The sequence below is a fragment of the Culex pipiens genome, chromosome 1 (assembly GCF_016801865.2).
Source record: "Culex pipiens pallens isolate TS chromosome 1, TS_CPP_V2, whole genome shotgun sequence".
NCBI classification, from domain to species: Eukaryota; Metazoa; Arthropoda; class Insecta; order Diptera; family Culicidae; genus Culex; species Culex pipiens.
The window spans coordinates 106,142,848-106,161,788 of record NC_068937.1 but is presented as its reverse complement, the minus strand read 5'-3'; the positions used below and the strand labels follow the sequence as shown (position 1 = coordinate 106,161,788).

Genomic DNA, 18,941 nt, shown 5'->3' with positions numbered 1-18,941 from the left:
CAGATGTTCTGTGAATTGGGTTTAGCGCTAATAGAGATAACTTTGATTTGGTTAAGTAATCGAGTCAAGCATGACCATTGTGAGGAAAAGCACATTTGATTGACTAAACAAAATTCAAATTCAAAATGATCTTCAATCAAAAAGATGAATCATACCGTTTTACTGTACTGATAGAAAAACAAATATGGCGAAATTAATGCAAATGTTTTGACTGCAAGAAACCCCAAGATTTCTGAAGCACCTGAACAAATGTTTGCTAAAGTTGTATTTTTTTTTCGGTGTAGGAAGACTTATCTTGCATAAAAAAAACCTTGCCAATCGAGATCAAGAGAATCGAAATTATGGAAAAACATAACAAATAGCAAACTTTTGGTTTGGAGCATAGCCGTAAGGTTTTTAAATAACAAAAAAAGAACGAGTTGCCCAAGTTAGACCGAAGTCTGGTAATGTTTCCTGTTTGATTAGATTAGGTGGATGAGTTGAGGGATAGAATGGAGGAAAAAATTAGTTTCTTTTATTTTTCAACGAGATTTGGCGCCAGTCTGAATGTATTCAAATGTTTCTGTAACTTCCATTGACTGTGAATTCCTGCATTGCGACGTTTTTCGAAAGCAATTTAATATTCTAGGCCACTAAACAATGATTTTAATTTTGGCATTGATTGGCCCTTAGATGCAAAAGTATCGTTAAGGCATCAAATTATCAAATTACTATTTAATCTTAAACTATATAGATCGTAAAAAAAATATTGAAAAATATATTCCACAGCGGCTTCAAGTGTGAAACGGGACGCCATTTCTTAGACACCTTTAGTTCAACTTGAATCAGATTTTTTTCTTTTTCATGTATAAGAACTAAAATTATGCACTCCTCACTATTGATTAATCAAGGAAACAAGAAAAATTAAGGTTGGAGGAGGCCATTTACTTTGAAAAACATTTGCAACATTGAAATTCAGCAAGGACTTCGCCGCCCTGGGCTCCTAAGTGTATGAAAGTATGGCACGGAGCGACGGCGCCGAATACCCATATTTACACAAAGAATTTTATAGCGCCCGCCGCTAAAATTTTCAAGATACAATACAATAAACTTAAGAGTTGAACTTAAACTTGCTGCACGCCAGACACAAGTTCACATAGTTACGCTACGTTAGCTTTTATCCAGATCAAACAGATCAAGTGATGCAGTAATTATTTTGTAAGATGTGTATTATTAATTACACATGTAAGGTTGTTCCTTTGGCATCGTGCAAAAACTGTGCGTAGTAAGTATTCATTCAGGTTTACCCAGTACAAGGCGGTAAATCATTTATTCATTGAGCATCTATTACGTCAATTGAGGTTCTAGTTAGAAACTAAAAAAAGTTTGATAACATCGACAATGTATTACTTCTTTTTTGTACAGGATTTTCCATGGTTAAGAATTGTTCCGATTTTTTTTTAAAAACACCTGATATTAATTATTCGACTCACTTTTGTTTGGATGTCAGCACTTTTTCCAACAAATTTGATTTTCGTCCAACAAGAAACACAATCTTCTGCACCAATCACTTAAATTTTCAAATGTAACAAATCACAGCTTCTTCCAAGAATCACTCCAGAATCAGCTAGTTATCACCAGCAGCCGCGTAGCACCACGTACAACCTTATTGCAAAACTGTTTCAAATTGACAATGGCTTCGAATAATATGCCAATATTTATACAAGCTGGCGACGGGGCTCGAACCAAAGACGTCACCCGTTCGGTGCCCATGGCGTAGCCGACGAACCTACCTTGGGCACGAAGTCGGCAGCATCTTCGGTGTGTGATAAGCCCAGATACTCCCGCCCACACCCCGAAGTCCAGCCGATTGGTCAACCGAAAAGGACTGCTGTGGGCAGACACGCGGCTATCAAACGGTACACGCGACATGTGGCCTTATCGAAACCTGCCTTCGAAGCCCGTGGCTTGAATTGTTCTGTGCCATCGGAACCAAAATCACTCCACCATGGTTCTGTCAATCAAGCGGGTGGATGCAGGCTGGAAGGGATTGGTTCCATGCGCCAACCGAGTGACAGCCGGAACACTCGCCGGGCTCGTGATCCGGAAAATTTTGATATTTGCATGCTTGGTGGTTCACTTGAAGTTGAGACGTTTGGCACACATTTTGAACACTGTTTGAGAAGAATAAAACAATCAGGCTTAAGTAGCAGTTTATAAGTGTGTAAAAATTTCCACTGGTCTAGTCTTCAATTCAATTTAGTGTTTTCAAGTGCCCACAAGTGGAAGTAAAAATGTACGTCAATTCGTTCCTGCCATGCTTACTTGTCAAATACCGATTTGGACAATTATTTTATAAAATAAAAAAAAAAACATCACGTTACTATAATACATATACTATGACTCACCTTCTGTGTCGAAGCCACCTAAAATATCAGGACACTGTTAAACCCCAAACAGCTAGAAATCAATAATCAATTTGACTGAAACGCAAGAAAAAATTAATTGAATTGTTTTGCTGTGAAAATGACAAGCTCACATGAAGTCGAACGTAAGGTTTAACCTTTTGATAAAAATTTTTTTTAGCATAACAAGTACAAAAATAATTAAATTAAGCTGACTATTTTGACTATTTTATAGTAATTAGTCTCAAGTATCACTTAATGAGAAATTCTCACAGAATCCCGGAAATCGATTTATCTGTATGTTTTTTTTTTTTTTAATTGGCTCAAACAAAACATTTTGTTTGGGTACAAATATTTGAAAATATGTATCTTTTTAAAGAATTTTATGATCGATTTTATGTCTTTGGAAAAGTTTTAGATATTGATGAGGACTATTCAGAAAATTGGATAAGAGGAAAAACTATTTTTGCCGATTTTTAAACTATTTTTCAAGAAAAAGAAACAATTACCAAAAAATCGTATTTTGCTATTTTTCAATATGATTTACTAAAAATACTCTCAACTCAAGCCATAAAAGAAAGTGTTGACAAAAAAAAATTGAGCCAAGTTTTGGTCTTATAAAAAAAAAATCTTATACAATAATTTTGTTGACTATAGTTTTTCATGTAATATCGGAGTTGCAATCGAAAATTACTTAACAAAAATTTTATTTAAGTGCACCGTTTTCACGATATGATCACCTAAAGTTATATTTTAAATAAAAGTGCTCAGTTTTTCGATTTTTTATAATAGTGCCCATGAGTAATTATTTCCGAAAATATTTTTTTAGGGACATTGAAAATTGAAGCTCTGGTTGCCGAGATACAACGGAAAAAAGAAAAACAATAAAAAAACAAATGTTTCTCAGCAAATAACGGTTCAATTTCTAAATGTTGAAAATTAAATATTGTGAAATTTCTGACCTCTTTGAAAAATTAGTTTGAAAATTTTTGGTGTCAAAAAATGTTTAGGTATCAAAAGATCGGAAATGTTATGCCATTTCCGATGGCACATAGGAAGACTTGTGAAACGTAGACCAGTTCGGATCCCGGATGACGACGTTATACCAGGTTGGTACGAAATTTAAACGAAAAATCAATTCTATCGACCCACAGGCCCCCAAAACGTTGTTATATCCACTCCAAAATGTTTATTTAGCAAATCTACGGTAATATATTGACATTAAGTTGAATTAATTTTGCAAAATCAAGTTTAGATAAGTTTTATATAGAATTTCCTTTATATTCAATAAAATTTCTTTACTAAATTACTCAAGCATGACTATTTGGGGTAGGGACACTCGAGTAATGGAGATTTATCAATAAAAAGTTATGGTTCTGTTTATATTTCGAAAGGTGTACATATGTTTTTGCCCTACTTCTGCATTTTGTTTAAGAATTTGTTATGGAACTTTTAATAGAAATCATAATTCATGAGCTTTTTTGGCAAAATGTTCAGCATGAGTTCTGAACAAAACTTAGTATAAGGTTTTTGCATGAGTTCTGAACAAAACTTAGTATAAGGTTTTTGTCAAACTTTCAATTTTCACATGTGTACAATTTTTTGAAAAATATTGTGTGAGTGACTAGATTAGATTAGATTAGATTAGAAATATTGTGTGAGTGACTTCAGTCACTTTTTTACACTCATTTAACAAAGTTGTTTATGATAAAAAAAAAAGTTTGATTCATAACCAAATAAAATTGCTCAGGAAAAAAGCCCTTTTATGCTAGATAAACACTTTTTCTAATATTGGGGGAGCAGTCGTGGCTGAATGGTTACGATGTTCGCTTTGTAAGCGAATGGTCCTGGGTTCGATTCCCATCTGCCCCCAACGAGAAAGTTCTGGACTCATTGAATTGGAATTAATGAAAAACATGAATGTTCACGACGGGGTTCAATCCCCTGCCCTTTGGATTGGCAAGCAAAAATGCTTTCCACTTGCCACTAGCGAAGCGAAGCGATAAACACTTTTTCTAATATTCAACGTAAACAATATTGAGAGTCCTGTCCCGTTTTCCATCAGCTGACGTTACCTGAGGTCTTAAATATCACACATTAACAGGAATTCTAAATCTTCATAAACTCTTTTTTCATTGAGACAATCTCGTTGTTGAATTTGGCATTTCAATGCGTATAGCAACAAATAGGAACAATTTAACACGTGGTTTTGAACGATCAAAGGAATTCCCAGCCGTAGGGCTGATAGGAAACCCTTATCGTTGTGGAACTGTGAAAATTTCCAAACGGCAGGGCTAGTGGGAAAAATCTTATCTTTGCCGTTCGTAAACCATGTAATTTCCAACCATAAAGATGTTGCGAAAGTGTTATCTGCACTTTTGCAAACGATGGTATATATATTGTTTATGGTCTCTTCAGTTATCAAAATCGTCCTTGGGGACAATGACTCACTCATTCAGTTTGAATTTTGATTCGTGCAAACTATGAATACAAAAAGACGAGTTGTTCCTTTTAATTCCGCTATATATTTTTAATATCTTATTTCGTCTACTACTTGCAGACTTCATCAGTGTTCTGTTCTCGACACGCTCAACCAAACCACAATTCGTGCAAAGTTTATTCGCATTTAAACTAACCTACAAGTTGAAAACTGGTTTTACACTTTACATGTTAGCGAACATCGACCTATTGAGCGTCAAAATTGACGCATCGCTCTTTTACGTCATTTCATCAAACGTTTTTTTTTTTTTCGAATGAATATTAGCTATTAGGGGGAGAGGGGGTAATATGCACCCCCTAAGGGAAAACTGTGATTTCTCAACCATTACAGCATTACTGTGGAAGAATTTTGTTCGATGTTCTAAAACAACTATTATTCTTCGTCATCCATGAGAAAAAAGTCTTAAAAAAACTCAAAATTGTTCGAAAATATCAAATTTCTAAAAACATTTTTGATTCATTTCAAACACCCATGCGGGGCAATATGCACCGCAACATTGGGGCAATATGCACTACAACAACGGGGCAAAATGCACCACAACATGGGGCAAAATGCACCGGGTAAAAGCAGTTTTCACTAGTCACCACTAGATGACACCGCTGTTTTTACAAAGGAGCTTCACAGCGGTGCATTTTGCCCCGACCACGTTTTTTGCAGAAAATTTAATAAAAAAATGCATTTTTTGATGTTTTTGGACTCATCTATCTACAGAATTGTGAAGATTATGGCAAAAACTATACACCTCAACACTTACAATAACAATAAATGCTTTTTATAATGTCCAAAAATCATAATGAAAGTTCAATGAAAATTAGATGAAAACACAACATTTTAAAGTTTTGCAAATAACTTAAGCTGTTTTTATACTACGATGCTCAATTTTTTCCAGCATGTTTTAGCAACGTTAAGCTTCCAATTTCTATGATTTTTTCCCCGTAAATTCTTCCAAATACCGAGAAAAGCAGGGGGTGCAATTTGCCCCGGGGGTGCATATTACCCCCTCTCCCCCTACCATGTAAAATCGAGCGTTGTTTTTCAATGGACCAGATGGCAGCTAACAAATGGTAGGTCGTTAGCGATGTCTATTGTCAAACCACTTCCGAGGGATGGTTTATCATGGTTGGTTGACTATGGGATTCACTTATCTGAATGAAAAAGAAGAAATGATTAACAACCATTTTTTATTCATTTTTTATCTGAAACCATGTTATGGTAAAGTTGTGTACTATTTTTACCAAATTCTATTGTTGTCTGTGTTTTCTTAAAATTTTAATTCACAACACTTTTTGCTGTGAATTTAAAAAAAACCTTCTTCAAATGTAATCTCCCTCACCCCACCAGAATCTGGTTTGAACTTGACCCAAAGCAAACTACATCCCTCAGCTGGGCAAATTTTCACCTGCCACGGGAATGCGTCGATTAAAAAACAGCTTTGCCGCTGGATATGATGAGGTGACTAAGCAAAACTGGGAGCTTTTCATCGCTGCTACTAACCTAACACCAAACACAAAGCATCTCATTTCGATCGCCAGCGCTGATAACCGGCTTCGTCTAGACAAACTTTTGCGTCTCTCCCACGTTTTTTTGTTTTCTTTTTTTCTTAGTACACACTCATTTTGGTTCATTGTGGTGTGGCAAAAAAGAAATGCTCTCAAGGAAAAAAACTGCTGCTGAAGAATAAAAATAATTTTTGGGAAGAAAATTGGCAAGGTTTCCAGAACTCTTGCCTGTGTCCTCCTCCCATTGACGCATGTTTGCCAAGGCATGTGCGATAGGATCACTTCATTAAACCACCATTGTGACTGATGAAGCGGAACACCTCGTGTATCCGAAAGCATCCAAAATAAAAAAAAAGCAAAAAATACAGTTTTGAATTTGGTCTGAATATGTATTCCAAAGGCCTCGTGGCGCGGTGGTTAGCGGCTTCGGCGGCCGATTCCCAAGTTGCTAGGGGCGCGGGTTCGATTCCTGCCTTATCCTCATGGCCTTCTATCGGATGGGGAAGTAAAACGTCGGTCCATTTGCGTAAAAGAGGTTTTGGGTGACTCACCACACATAACCATCCTAGGACGCCTAGAAATGAGCAGAAACTTGCAACAGAGACCACAAAAGACCCGGGGGTCGTTAAAGTGGATTGCTTTGCTTTTTTTTATGTATTCCAATATGAAAGCATTTTGAAATAAAAGCTTCGTATTAAACGCTCAACTATCGGAGATTTGCCGGAAAATTACACTCGGTGGAATTTCAACTTAATTATATTGTTACTGATGAAAATATCAAACAAATTGAGGTGTATTTTTAGTTTTTAGCATATTGCAAGTAGGTTTTTTCTAAAATTGATAATTTAACATAGTTAAGAGGGACTTAGAAATGTGATAATTTTCATGAAAGAGTGTTGCAAAAAATGTGTAATTTTACATCAGGAACTGGTAAAATTTTCAACACTTTTTGTTGAATTTCACTTCTGACACATTTTTTTTAGATAAAATTGCTCAAAAAGAGGGAATATTCAATCATCACATCTTTAACCATTCAAATTAATCTTTTTTTCAACTGTACAGCAACTCTTTTTGAAAGTTAGCATAATTTACAAACTAAGTCCTCGGGAAAATTTCACTTGGGATAATCAAAACATGAAAAACTATTTTCTTGTTTTGGGTCGTTGACCCATAAATGCTCTTAAGTGTTTGGATATTTTAAAATTGGAAGTTTAAAGAGATAAAATAAAAAATACGAAAAAATGTCCATGTTACATCGAATAATCGAGGCTTCGGATAATTGTGTCTGGACTCTGCTACCTCTTTTGGGATTAAGTACATATTTTATATCAGAAAAATGTTTAATTTTAACTCTTTAACTGTTGAAATTTATCTCTTTTCCATTGTAATTACACTTTTTCAAGCTTAGTTGAGGTAGTGTAGAAAAGTAAAGATGCACCAAACCTGCCCAATTAGGCTGTTCATGAAATATTGCATCAGTTTTTACTTTTTTTACTTAAGGAACTTGATTAAAATTGATTTTTTAAATAAATGTGGAAGCATGCAATTGTGATTTTTTCAGTGATACAGTTTTGTTTGGAAAAAGGTTAAAAAAGCATATTGGTCATACATAAAATGAAGATTGCTGCAAATATTTTTAAACATTAAAATAACCCAAAATGAGTCAAGGATTCAGAGAGCAAAGCTATATTTGTTTCATACAAATCGAAATTCATAGAATAACGAATTGAAAACTGTTCAATATATATTCCTCTACACTGTTTAAATTTTTGTGCTTTAAAAATAACATTAAGGTATTTTGTAAAATATTTGAGTAAAAGTGCACAACAACGCAAAAGTGTGTTTTTGTAAAAAAACTAACTTAATCCACCTATGTGGTTAGTGCCTTCCTCACTCTTTTCCAACAATGGGTGATATGTGATATGATGGGTTTGGATACAAATTTGGTCTAATTTCGTCAAGTTCCGGAATACAAAAAACACACATATCACTCAAGGGCTCATAAGTGGCATCATAAGTGGTCATAGCTTGATACAGGGTTGGCAGATCTTCAATGTTGTGGACTCGTTGAAAAGGTCTCTCGATTACCTAACCAACGATGGGTCGGATGATGGATCCGGACATTGTTTACATACATTTAAGTGAGATCCGGCTACAAAAAAGTACATAAATATCACTTAAGTGGTCAGAACTCGAGACAGGGTTGCCAGATCTTCAATGTTTTGGACTCGTTGGAAAGGTCTTTCAATTACCTAACTAACGATTTATAACATGATGATGTTTGTTTCAGTTTACTGCCATTTATTCAACTTCCGAAAATATGCGAAAACACATTTTTATACATAACTTTTGAATTACTTAGCGAAACTTCAAACAATTCAATAGCACCGTATGGGACCTTAAACCAAGTCCAATGCGACTGGTTTGGTCAAAATCGGTTCAATCAGTGCTGAGAAAACTGAGTGACATTATTGGTCACATACACACACACATACACACAGACATTTGTTCAGTTTTCGATTCTGAGTCGATATGTATACATCAAGGTGGGTTTTCGAGCTTTAAATAAAAAGTTCAATTTTAGAGCAGGATTATAGCCTTACCTCAGTGAGGAAGGCAAAAAGATTTGCATAAGATTTGCATGCCTCATTGATTTTATTTTTGTTTGTTTTGTTCTAAGGAAATCAAACATTACGAAACTTGCAGCGACTAATCAAATTTGTACTGAATAAATGGTCTTATGACTTCTTTATTTTGCTTATTTTTTCATTAGATTATGTCAAAGCTTAGATCAAAGATTTGAATTGCAATACTCTGCAATTTTATCTCTTAGCAGCAAAAACTCGCTGCATATCAATATTGATTGATTTGAGCAGATCCGATCAATTGAATAACCTTTATTTACCAATTAAATTATCACCAAATGTACCTGAGAACTCTCGATTTAATTTTCAAAAGGCCCTATCTGCATAGGAAACACATGAGGGATAGCTTGTTTTGAAAATTTAATCTAGAACTGCAATCAAATAATAAATGCAAATCAAACTGCGCACATTGCTCTTCCTGTTTGTCAAAACCATATCTCCCGTAAAAGATTGATCGAGCCTCCGATTTCCGCTCAACCACCATCAAAAGAGCGTCAAAACAAAGCTCAATGTTTACAGCACGTGCTGCACCATGCGAAATACACTCAAACTGTGATTGTTGGCCAAGTGCTTCTCCATTCATTATCACATCACTATTCCCATTGATGATAGCATGCTTGACCGAAAGCCATTCCGTCTGAGAGATGAGATAGCTTGTCAACGAACCATGGCGATAACGACTAATTTGTCACCCATCGAGCCCCTTTTGGATAGTGATCGAAGGTTAGTTTGAAGTGGGCAAAATAATGCAAACATTGAATTTCAAATCTAATTTACATATTTTTTATTTCCCTTTTCCAAAGAAATTTGATTAATTTAGAGGTACTTTTGAACATTTTTCGACAACTGTGCAAACCACTGTCTCCCATTCACTTCACCCCTTATCAAAATCACGCGTCGTGGAAACCGGTTTCGATAATATGTTGGTCCCACCATTTGGAAGTAAAGTGGGTTGATAACATTGTTATGAGGGGAGGCTCTTAGAAAGAGAGCCAAACAAAAAAAAAGTTTGGTCACATACACACACACACACACACACACACACACACACACACACACACACGAGATGCACGAGTCTGATAGAGCACGCCCAGGACTCAATCAATTTGGCGCGGTCAGCGAGATACTCACATGTGACGGTGAAGTATTTTGATAATTTTCAGGTTGGTAACAGTAGAAGAGTACTTGTTTTAACAATCCATTGATTTTTTGAATAGCCTAATTTTGAATTATTCGATTATATTCGATTATTATCCGATGGGATTTTTTTCTGATGACATGGGATAATAGAGTCTGGACTGTAATTGAAAAAAATATACACTCAAACCCCGATGGTTTGACACCAACTGTTGTCAAACGAACGGGGTCACTTTTTAGTTTGACACCCCTTTTACTCGGAGTTTACATACACTATCAAAAGTTTGTTTTGATAGTGTGCGTGAGCACCGTGTAAAAAGTGACAGTTCGTCACTTTTTAGTTTGACTTTGACCAACTAACGGGGTACAAACTAAAAAGGTGTCAAACGAAAAAGTGACCAACCACCGGGGGTTGAGTGTATTAATTCTAACCTGCTTTGCTATAATTAGTACAGATGTAACTACTGTGTTATTCCAATGCGGAAGGCAACGTATGATAAAACTGCACTGGAGAATTCTTTGATTATGTGCATACTGTCCATATTTAAATATAAGCAAACTTGATCAAAGGCAATGAACAAACATTGGAGTAAACATTATTTCAACTGGGAACTGAAATAATATATTTGTGACGCGGTTTAACCATAATCAATATTGTATTGAAATTGGAAGTGAAACGTGATAAAAAATATCATTCAATTGTACAATAAAAACAACCTAATTCCTGTAAACAACCTTATTTATCAATGTAAGGTTATATTTAAAGATCAAAGAATATCAATATTCATCTATCAACACTAACATATTGCCAACAACCTTCCCAGCACTACTACGGCATCACCCTGCTGATACCCTTTACCGGCCGAGCATACTGTCCATCAACATTATGCTTCTGTTATGGCGTGTATGCGAAGGCTGACCATCGACGAACCACAACCAGCGAAGAACTTGATGGAAATTTCCACTCTGAGCCCACAGAGTTCAACACCACCACCACGATCGATGGATAGATCGATCGGTTGATGGATCGATTAAAGTGCGCGACATTGGATTATGTTTTTGGAAGTACATGCGGTCATGACCTGTACGTTTAACATTGGAAATTTACAGTGAACTTATTAAACTTGAAATACTCAAAAATTGCATGTAGAAGTTGAAATCTAATTTTTTTCTAATAGGTCCTATAAATATATAGGCTTATCGGACCTTTTCAAAAAATAACTCTAGATAAATATCATCATCAGATTTGAGATTGTGTCATACAAATTTCAGCATTTTTGAATAAACCAATCTTACCTCCTGACCCAATGTCACCCCTGATGACGTTAATCTAAAGTTTTTTAACAGCTTAATGAATTTGCTGAGCAATTGAAAATATCTGGAACAATTGCAAGACAAATTACAGTTGCTAAATTTTACACAATTTCACAAGCTCACTATTTGATCACAGCACAGTGACCGTTATTGACCGAGCCATTAAAAATCCATCAAAAGTGACTACTTCAATAAATTTGAATTCTTTCCCTTTTACTAACTTTATTTTGCGAGGTTTAAATGGTTTTTAATGTGAGGTCATCTTCGATGCTGTATTTTTGGAAATTATACATGTTCATATTTCTAATCTAATCTAATCTTATCTAATCAAACCCTAGCGCATTCAATCTTTCGAAGGGATCCTGGAGAGTGCCTTAGGTTAGATGACGCCTAGCACTATTCTTGTCATTTATTAACATCTGTACTGCCCATGTTCACATAAATGTCCCATATGCAAAAACAGCAAACTGAGAAACACGCATTTGAAGTTTGTCTCACACATAAGGCTACGTGTTAAGCTTTCGCGAAAAACCTGGATTTCCTCCTGATTTCTAGAACAATGTACTGGATGTTGTATGCTTTCCTGAAAGAGCACACGATTTTGAACCAAACTGCATCAATAACTCAAAAGCGATGAAAATGCATATGGGACATTTATGCGATCAGGGGCAGTGTAGTGCGCCATTGCATCGGAATGCATTGAAACATCACAGAGGTTAAAGCGGCCAGGCCTACTGCGTAAAGTTTGGTGTGCCAACTGCTCTGGAGCCCACGAAGCCACGAACCGCAGCTGCCCCAAGCGGCGACAGCAGGCGTCGAAACCAAAACCGCTGGTGCGGAAGGCGGAAAAGCAGAGCCCAGCAGTTCCGGCGTTCACGCCGGCGGAGTTCCCTCCGCTGCCGGGCGCAGTTCCGGATGGAAAATCAAAGGATCGCCCTCGACCCGCAGAAAGCAGCAAAAGAAGCAGTGGCTCCCGAGACGGCGGAGCCACGGAGGAGGAAGACGGGAAGGTGCTCTACAGTTCGGCTGAGCTGTGGGGCATTTTCTCCGAGTACATCGGCAGGTTCAAGACTTGCAAGACCCGCTTGGACCAAGTAACCCTAGTCAGTTACGTGATCTCGAAGTACGGAGTTTAAGGAGTTATTTTTGTTATTTTTATATTATCATTAGTTGTTAACCGATCCTCGGTCCTAACCTGGTCACAGCACCTAAAAGGGCCTAATAAAAATAAGTTAAGAATAAAAAAACAGGTTTTCTTTTGCTGACAGTTCTGAGCATTGTCCCAAAGTTTGTTTGAATTTAGTTGCCGGAGTCCCGAGTTATAATAGTTTTCAGTAGTCGGGTGTATACTTGTGTCAAACGCGTTCTGACTCATTTCCCTTTGAAACTTTGTCGCACTTACATCAGCACGACAAGATTGAAACTTCTTTTATATGAAAAATGACAAAAATGCACGGAGTTTTTTTTTTCAGTTTTTATTCAATATCTCAGGATTTAAATCGAATTTTGGGGATCTGTGAAGGTCAAATGTTGAGGCAATGGGAGCTGCACAAAATGGCGTTCTTAACTCAATTTGGCTCAAAATGCACGTGCGACAAGTTAGCACGACATGGATAGATAACACTCACATCACTGCTTCAGCTACTGCCAGTATTAAAAAGTTTCCAAACCTTTTGAATTGTTATATAACAGCAATTTACAGGCAAAATCAATAATTTTCATTGATTTAACAATATGACGTAATCGCCAGAAAAGCATTTTGAATTTACCGCCTTTAGTACAACAGTAACATTTTTTTTTTTTCAAAACTGAAAACCGCTTTTTCATAAAAAAATATTACTGACATTGAAACATATGTTTATTTTTTTAAATTAAGAAGAATTTTTTTTATAATTTGATTTTTCATAGGAAATTTAGAAAATTTGCTATTTTTAATTTACTGAAATGGTTGTATATTCGTACTGAAGTGACAAAAACAAATTGTTCGAAAAGCAAAATTGTTCAGAAAGAAATTGCCTACAAGATGATGGTATTTATAATGGTGGCAACAGGGTTTTTTGAGAGAAAAAGTACCATGAGAGGAGGTATGCACCTGGTAGGCTGACTAAAGTAAATTCTTATTATTTGTTTATAAGCCTTTTAATATGTCGTGATTAAAAATGTTTTACATTTCTTTAACCTTTAATAAGCATAAACTTTCAAAAAAGTTTTTTTTTTTGATCCAATTTTATTTTTTAATCTTTAGGCTGGTACAAATTTTTATTACAGTTTTTGTCATCCCCCAAAATTGGTCCGGAAAATCAGTGGTCAAAAAATATTTTTTCAAAAAACTTCAAAATTTTATTGGAAATTTAAGTGAAATCAGCTGAAATCAATTTAAAATGCATTCCCCTGCGATTGAAATCATTTTTATCATGTTTGGGTTGATTTAAAAATCCTTTACTTTTTTGAAAATGTTCAATGTTTAGTATCGCAAAAAGTTTTTTTCGTTTACATTTTTGTTTTCGTCAAATCTTACATTTTTTGAAAACTAATGATTGCAAAACAACTGAACTAGTGTAAAATGTTATTTACATTTTTATATTTTAGATCAATCATTCGGTTCCACAATTATTATTTTTTTTTTTCGAATTGGTTGTGATTCTAGTTATTTTCTATTTAATACTTTCTCATGCATTGAGAATATGTAGAATAATGGTTGGTTATTGTAGGAATACAAATTATTTGAATAATCTTTGCAACATTTATTACTGCCCAGACTTGTTACTATTCCATTCATACTCAATGCTGAGTTTCTATTATCCTCAAACAAATTTACCTGTCCATATATTCAGATGAAATGATTCACAACTTTTGTGGCTCAATTTGGTTTTTTGCTTTTACAATTTCACCGGGTCAACGCCACGTTCAATGCACTTACCATTTTGAACCAATTTGATATCAGCTACTCGTCCAATAAAAACTCCGACTCCGAATCGGAACTGGGACTGCACCACGCCTAAGCCAAGGCCCTTCAATTAGCTTATTTTCGCGAAGAACCGGCAATTACGGGCACGTGTCGTTTTTTGATCCAATTAGCTCTGCTGTTGATTATATTCAACCGAATAATTTAACCTCCTTTTTTGCACACTATAGCTGGTTACTTTGTACCATGTCACTCGAAAAAACAAAACTCCACGCGAAACGGTTTCCAACCGACGGCTGATAACAACTTAATCAAATCAAATCCCCGTGGGTTTGCAAGCGACGAGCGTGTTCTCCGGCCCAAGTCAACAGCATGACTGCCGGACTAGTCGCCGTTCAAACTGCAACCGAGCTCGAGCAACCGATAGACAGACAGTCAGCGGCAGCGGAAACTATCACACGATAGTTTATCACAATTCCCTTTTGGAGGTCCACGTAACACCACTACAAAGTTTGCACCTAATACTAAGCTAAAACGATTGGCTACATGTGTGTGGATTACTAAGTAAGCCACTTGTGCGGCGCGTCTTTCTTAGCCCTAAGAGTAGTGAAGAGTTAGCACTTACTACTACACGCCCAGTAGTGCCTGTGCACTCAAAAAGGAACATCTTGGTGCAGTTTGCATTTCTTTTGTTTGTGTTGTTACTCATAATAAAGCGGTGTGAGGCAAACAGAACTTCAACCAGCCACCAGGTGGAGAAATTATTTATGTTTTTAACTTCCACTTGTTTGTTTGTTTTGTCTAGTTAGGCTCTGTTTAGTCTAGTACAACATATATACCTACCAGCGCAGTGACTAACGACACTTGGCGAATTCCTGTCTCGTAAATTAAGGCCCATTCTGGAAATCTAAGCGTTCGAAACGATGCATTGTCACGTGCAAGCGAAGAAAAAGTCACTAATTATGGCAGAGCTAATCGGTCCTTAGAGTTATTAAGATTGTAAGTACTGTTGACGGAAACATTTTTTATGAGTCGTTACAAAAAACAAACAAACTAAATTTGTTGTTTAATTAAATTTAATAAGATTTTCTTTAATTCTAAGAGTATGTTGTGATTTTTTTTTTGTATTTCTCTGTTACAGATATAGTTCGAAAGATCATAGTTAGAGAATGAAGATTCTCGAGATTTTCAATTTCCCGGGAATCATAAGTTAAATTTTGCAATTTCCCGGGACCCGGGACATTTAACTCCAAAATTATTGATCTGTCGACAAATAAAAAATAATATAACATTTCCATGAATATAATATTAATAAGGCTGGTACAGAAATTATTAAAAGTTTTTTGTGTTAATTCTTTCATTTTTTGAAAACTAATAATTGTAAAACAACTGAAATAGTGTAAAATGCATTTTATAACACTTTTTTTCCATTCAAATGTTGAGACCATGACTTGTTATTTTTTTTTTTTTATTTGTTTGCCCATCAAGCGAAGTCTATTAATATCTAAGCGGTGACTGCTTGCTTTTTAGGTAATGCTTTTTAGGATCCCCAACTTTGTTGTCGTGTCATCAATAACAAATATTGGGATTTTTTACAAGTTTAATTTTACATTTTCTTAATTTGCAAATCACACAAGAAATGGTGGAATCGGAATGGCCAATAATATTCATATTCGACCATTTTTTACAATTCCTCTAAAAAACATCATTCGTTTCTACCATGCACAACTCAACCCCAAAAAGTCCAACTCTTTATGAATGACCCCCTTTGTCCAAATGATCACGAGACTCCCAAAACGATGGAAAAATACAAGACTGTACACAGTACGTGCCCGCTAGCACGTGTCTTCAACCTTGGACCAAGTCTGGCGCTCCCACGTATTCCAAAAAACGACACTTACACACACACCAGAGACATAGCATTTTTAGAGCATCAAGAACATGTTCCACCAAAGTACAAAAGAGCTCCTAACTATACCTAGCACCAGGCACCTTGGCCTTCACATTGACCCAAAAATATATCGGCGCGATGCTAGGCGATGAAGACAACGACTGGATTTCGTTTGGCGGTCAATGCCAGTTCCGACAATGACCCGACAAACAGGTTATGTGCCACCTTTAACCTGGAGCACCAGTCTCTCAAATCGAATATCGTTAATTTTGATACACTTTATTGCTCGAATTAAAATTGCAAGAAGCTTGGATGATTCACCCAAAAAGCAAAAACAGATTTCTGGAGGAATTTTAATTCACATCAGACAAATCGATCACGCCTGGGATACTTTATCTGACGAAACTTGTAGACAACAAACGAACGCCAACAAGTCTCAACAGCGGGCCAAGTGACTGCAAATCACAGTTATCAATCAGGTGAGAATATGCTGCCCAGCGGTAGGTGTACTGAGGTGGGTGATTCACACCCCACAACAGATGTTGATTTTCGCCGGCGGCAGTGCTAACAGGAGCTAGAAAAAGTTAAGTACAACTATTTTAGGTGATGTAAACATTTAAAAAGACATTCTTTTTAAAAGAAAGCGGTCTAAAATACAAAAAGCAAACAAAACGAACTAATTCTACAAATGTCCTACGTACACAGTAAACTGCGTCGGGAGGTTGCCTACTTGTATAGTTAAATATTTATATAAATGTAAGCTTAAGCCAAAACCAACAATTAGGTAAATGCATAACATCAAACTGCCAATCGTGGCAGGAGTGTATGAACGTTTAAACCGTCGAAACGGATGGAACTCTGATAACATGAGCTAATTTTCCGATGACCCAATGCATGCGATGGACGATTATTGTCTGGGATTTTACCTCTACCCGGAGACAACAAGTGAGGTGAACGAAACAAATACAATACTGGTAATGGAAATAGTGATTTGATAAAATTACCACAAATCTATTCAAATCATTTTTTTATCTATGGAAAATACTGCTTGTGAGCATGATAGGATTTTTAATGATTCATTGAAAAACATGTCATACAATATGAGACAGTTTATTTGTTAAATGGTACTTTTAGTTTTTTCAATGATGCTCTTAATTATCTGTTACCAAGTACAGAAGCAATTATACATTTATCAATTTAGTTTTAGATGATATAAAACACTCAACATTTCTGCACGTGACTTCTCGATTTTTATTCACTCTGAAATGAATTTCAATTTCACCCCAGCGAGATGCATATATTATATTATACTTACAAGACTCTGACTTACCAACGATCATGTTACTCCATCTGTGAATAAACGAATCTATCGTTGGAAGCAGTTACGCCCGACTCATATGCAACACGCAATGATTTTACAGTGCACTTCTGAATGGTACGGATACGAATGGTTTACTTGAGACAACCCGGCATCAACAGAGCTAGCGGATGGATAAACGCATATATGAGCTTGACAGTCGGTCAAGTAGGTTTCCCATACTGATGGGCTACATATTTCTGGGTGTAATATTACGTAAAATTTCATTTTACCTTTCACAAGCAGCTGGATAACTACTTTTCTTGCTGTGTAGATTCGATTATCCGCAAGTTTTAAAGAGAAACTTTGAATTATCGAGGCTGGATCGTATTGTCAGAAAATTAATTCTATTGAATAATGTGTATAATTTTCACGGTGAAAAATTAATTTGTGTAGAATCGTTTATCGATAGACACGCTGGCATTTTGGATCGTCGAGTTAATAGTGGAGCAAAATTTTCATCTATTATATACTAACCGTGTGTGAGTGTTCTTGTGTGTTAACCAGAAAGACCGTCCCATAGCATCGTTGCTCGGAAGGCTCGCTGACGGGTCTTTTATGAAAGACGTTGACGGTTGAGTTCGTCAGATGTGTCGCGTTACAAAATAATTTTGATTGAGCAAAAACGCTGCGTGGTGCGCGAGTGCTTTTGTGTTGAAAAAGACCTTCTAATAGCTTCGTAGCTCGGAGGGCTCGACGTCGGGTGCATGTTAAGTCCTCTCCACAACATCGTAGCTCGGGAGGCTTCGAAAAACCATTACCTTATCCTACTAACCAAATAAAACTAATCCCGTGATGCTGTGGATTCAACAGTCTCAAGCGGTGTCAACAGGTATATAGCGAAAAACTATGTGCTTGATGAGTCTGCAACTTTAATTATCGGACTAACATTCCTCCCCTTCGTTAAACTGCAGGCTTATTGGGAGGGCGCCGGTATTGACAAATAATGTCGGGGTCTTCAGGGGTTGAACAGTGAACGGATGTTTGGCTCCCACTGATCATTTTTGATTCATTGTATTACTTCAGCTGATTTGTTAATAACGGAGTAGCAGCTCATTGGCAGTCAACCATGCTCATGCTTCAATTAAATAAATTGAGATGTTTGGTTGACAGTTCTTCTATTCCGTTTTTCTATTCGAAAAAAGATTAAAAAAAAATAGATTATGTTTAAACATTTTGGAAGCCATATTTAAGTTTAAAAAAATCAAAATAAGACAGCTTAAAACCATTCTTTGTGATTCGATCATGCAACGTGAAATTTTGATGAAGACTTCGGATAACAGTCCACAGTATTAATGTTAATTTCTGG

The 18,941-nt window shown here is 36.1% G+C and overlaps 1 protein-coding gene across 2 annotated transcripts in view; it reads right to left on the bottom strand.

Annotated features, from left to right (window-relative positions):
• The window catches only part of LOC120428908 (sodium-coupled monocarboxylate transporter 1), a 30,642-nt gene extending 15,866 nt beyond the window's left edge, over nt 1-14,776 (bottom strand). The window contains exon 1 of one of the 2 annotated variants that reach the window (XM_039594050.2): nt 14,400-14,776. In XM_039594050.2, coding sequence (XP_039449984.1) covers nt 14,400-14,402 — 3 coding nt within the window. In that variant the 5' untranslated portion in view covers nt 14,403-14,776. Of the gene's footprint in view, nt 1-1,472; nt 1,688-14,399 lie in introns of those variants that run through there. The other variant, XM_039594051.2, reaches the window with a different exon arrangement.
• Between the last annotated feature and the right edge of the window lie 4,165 nt (nt 14,777-18,941).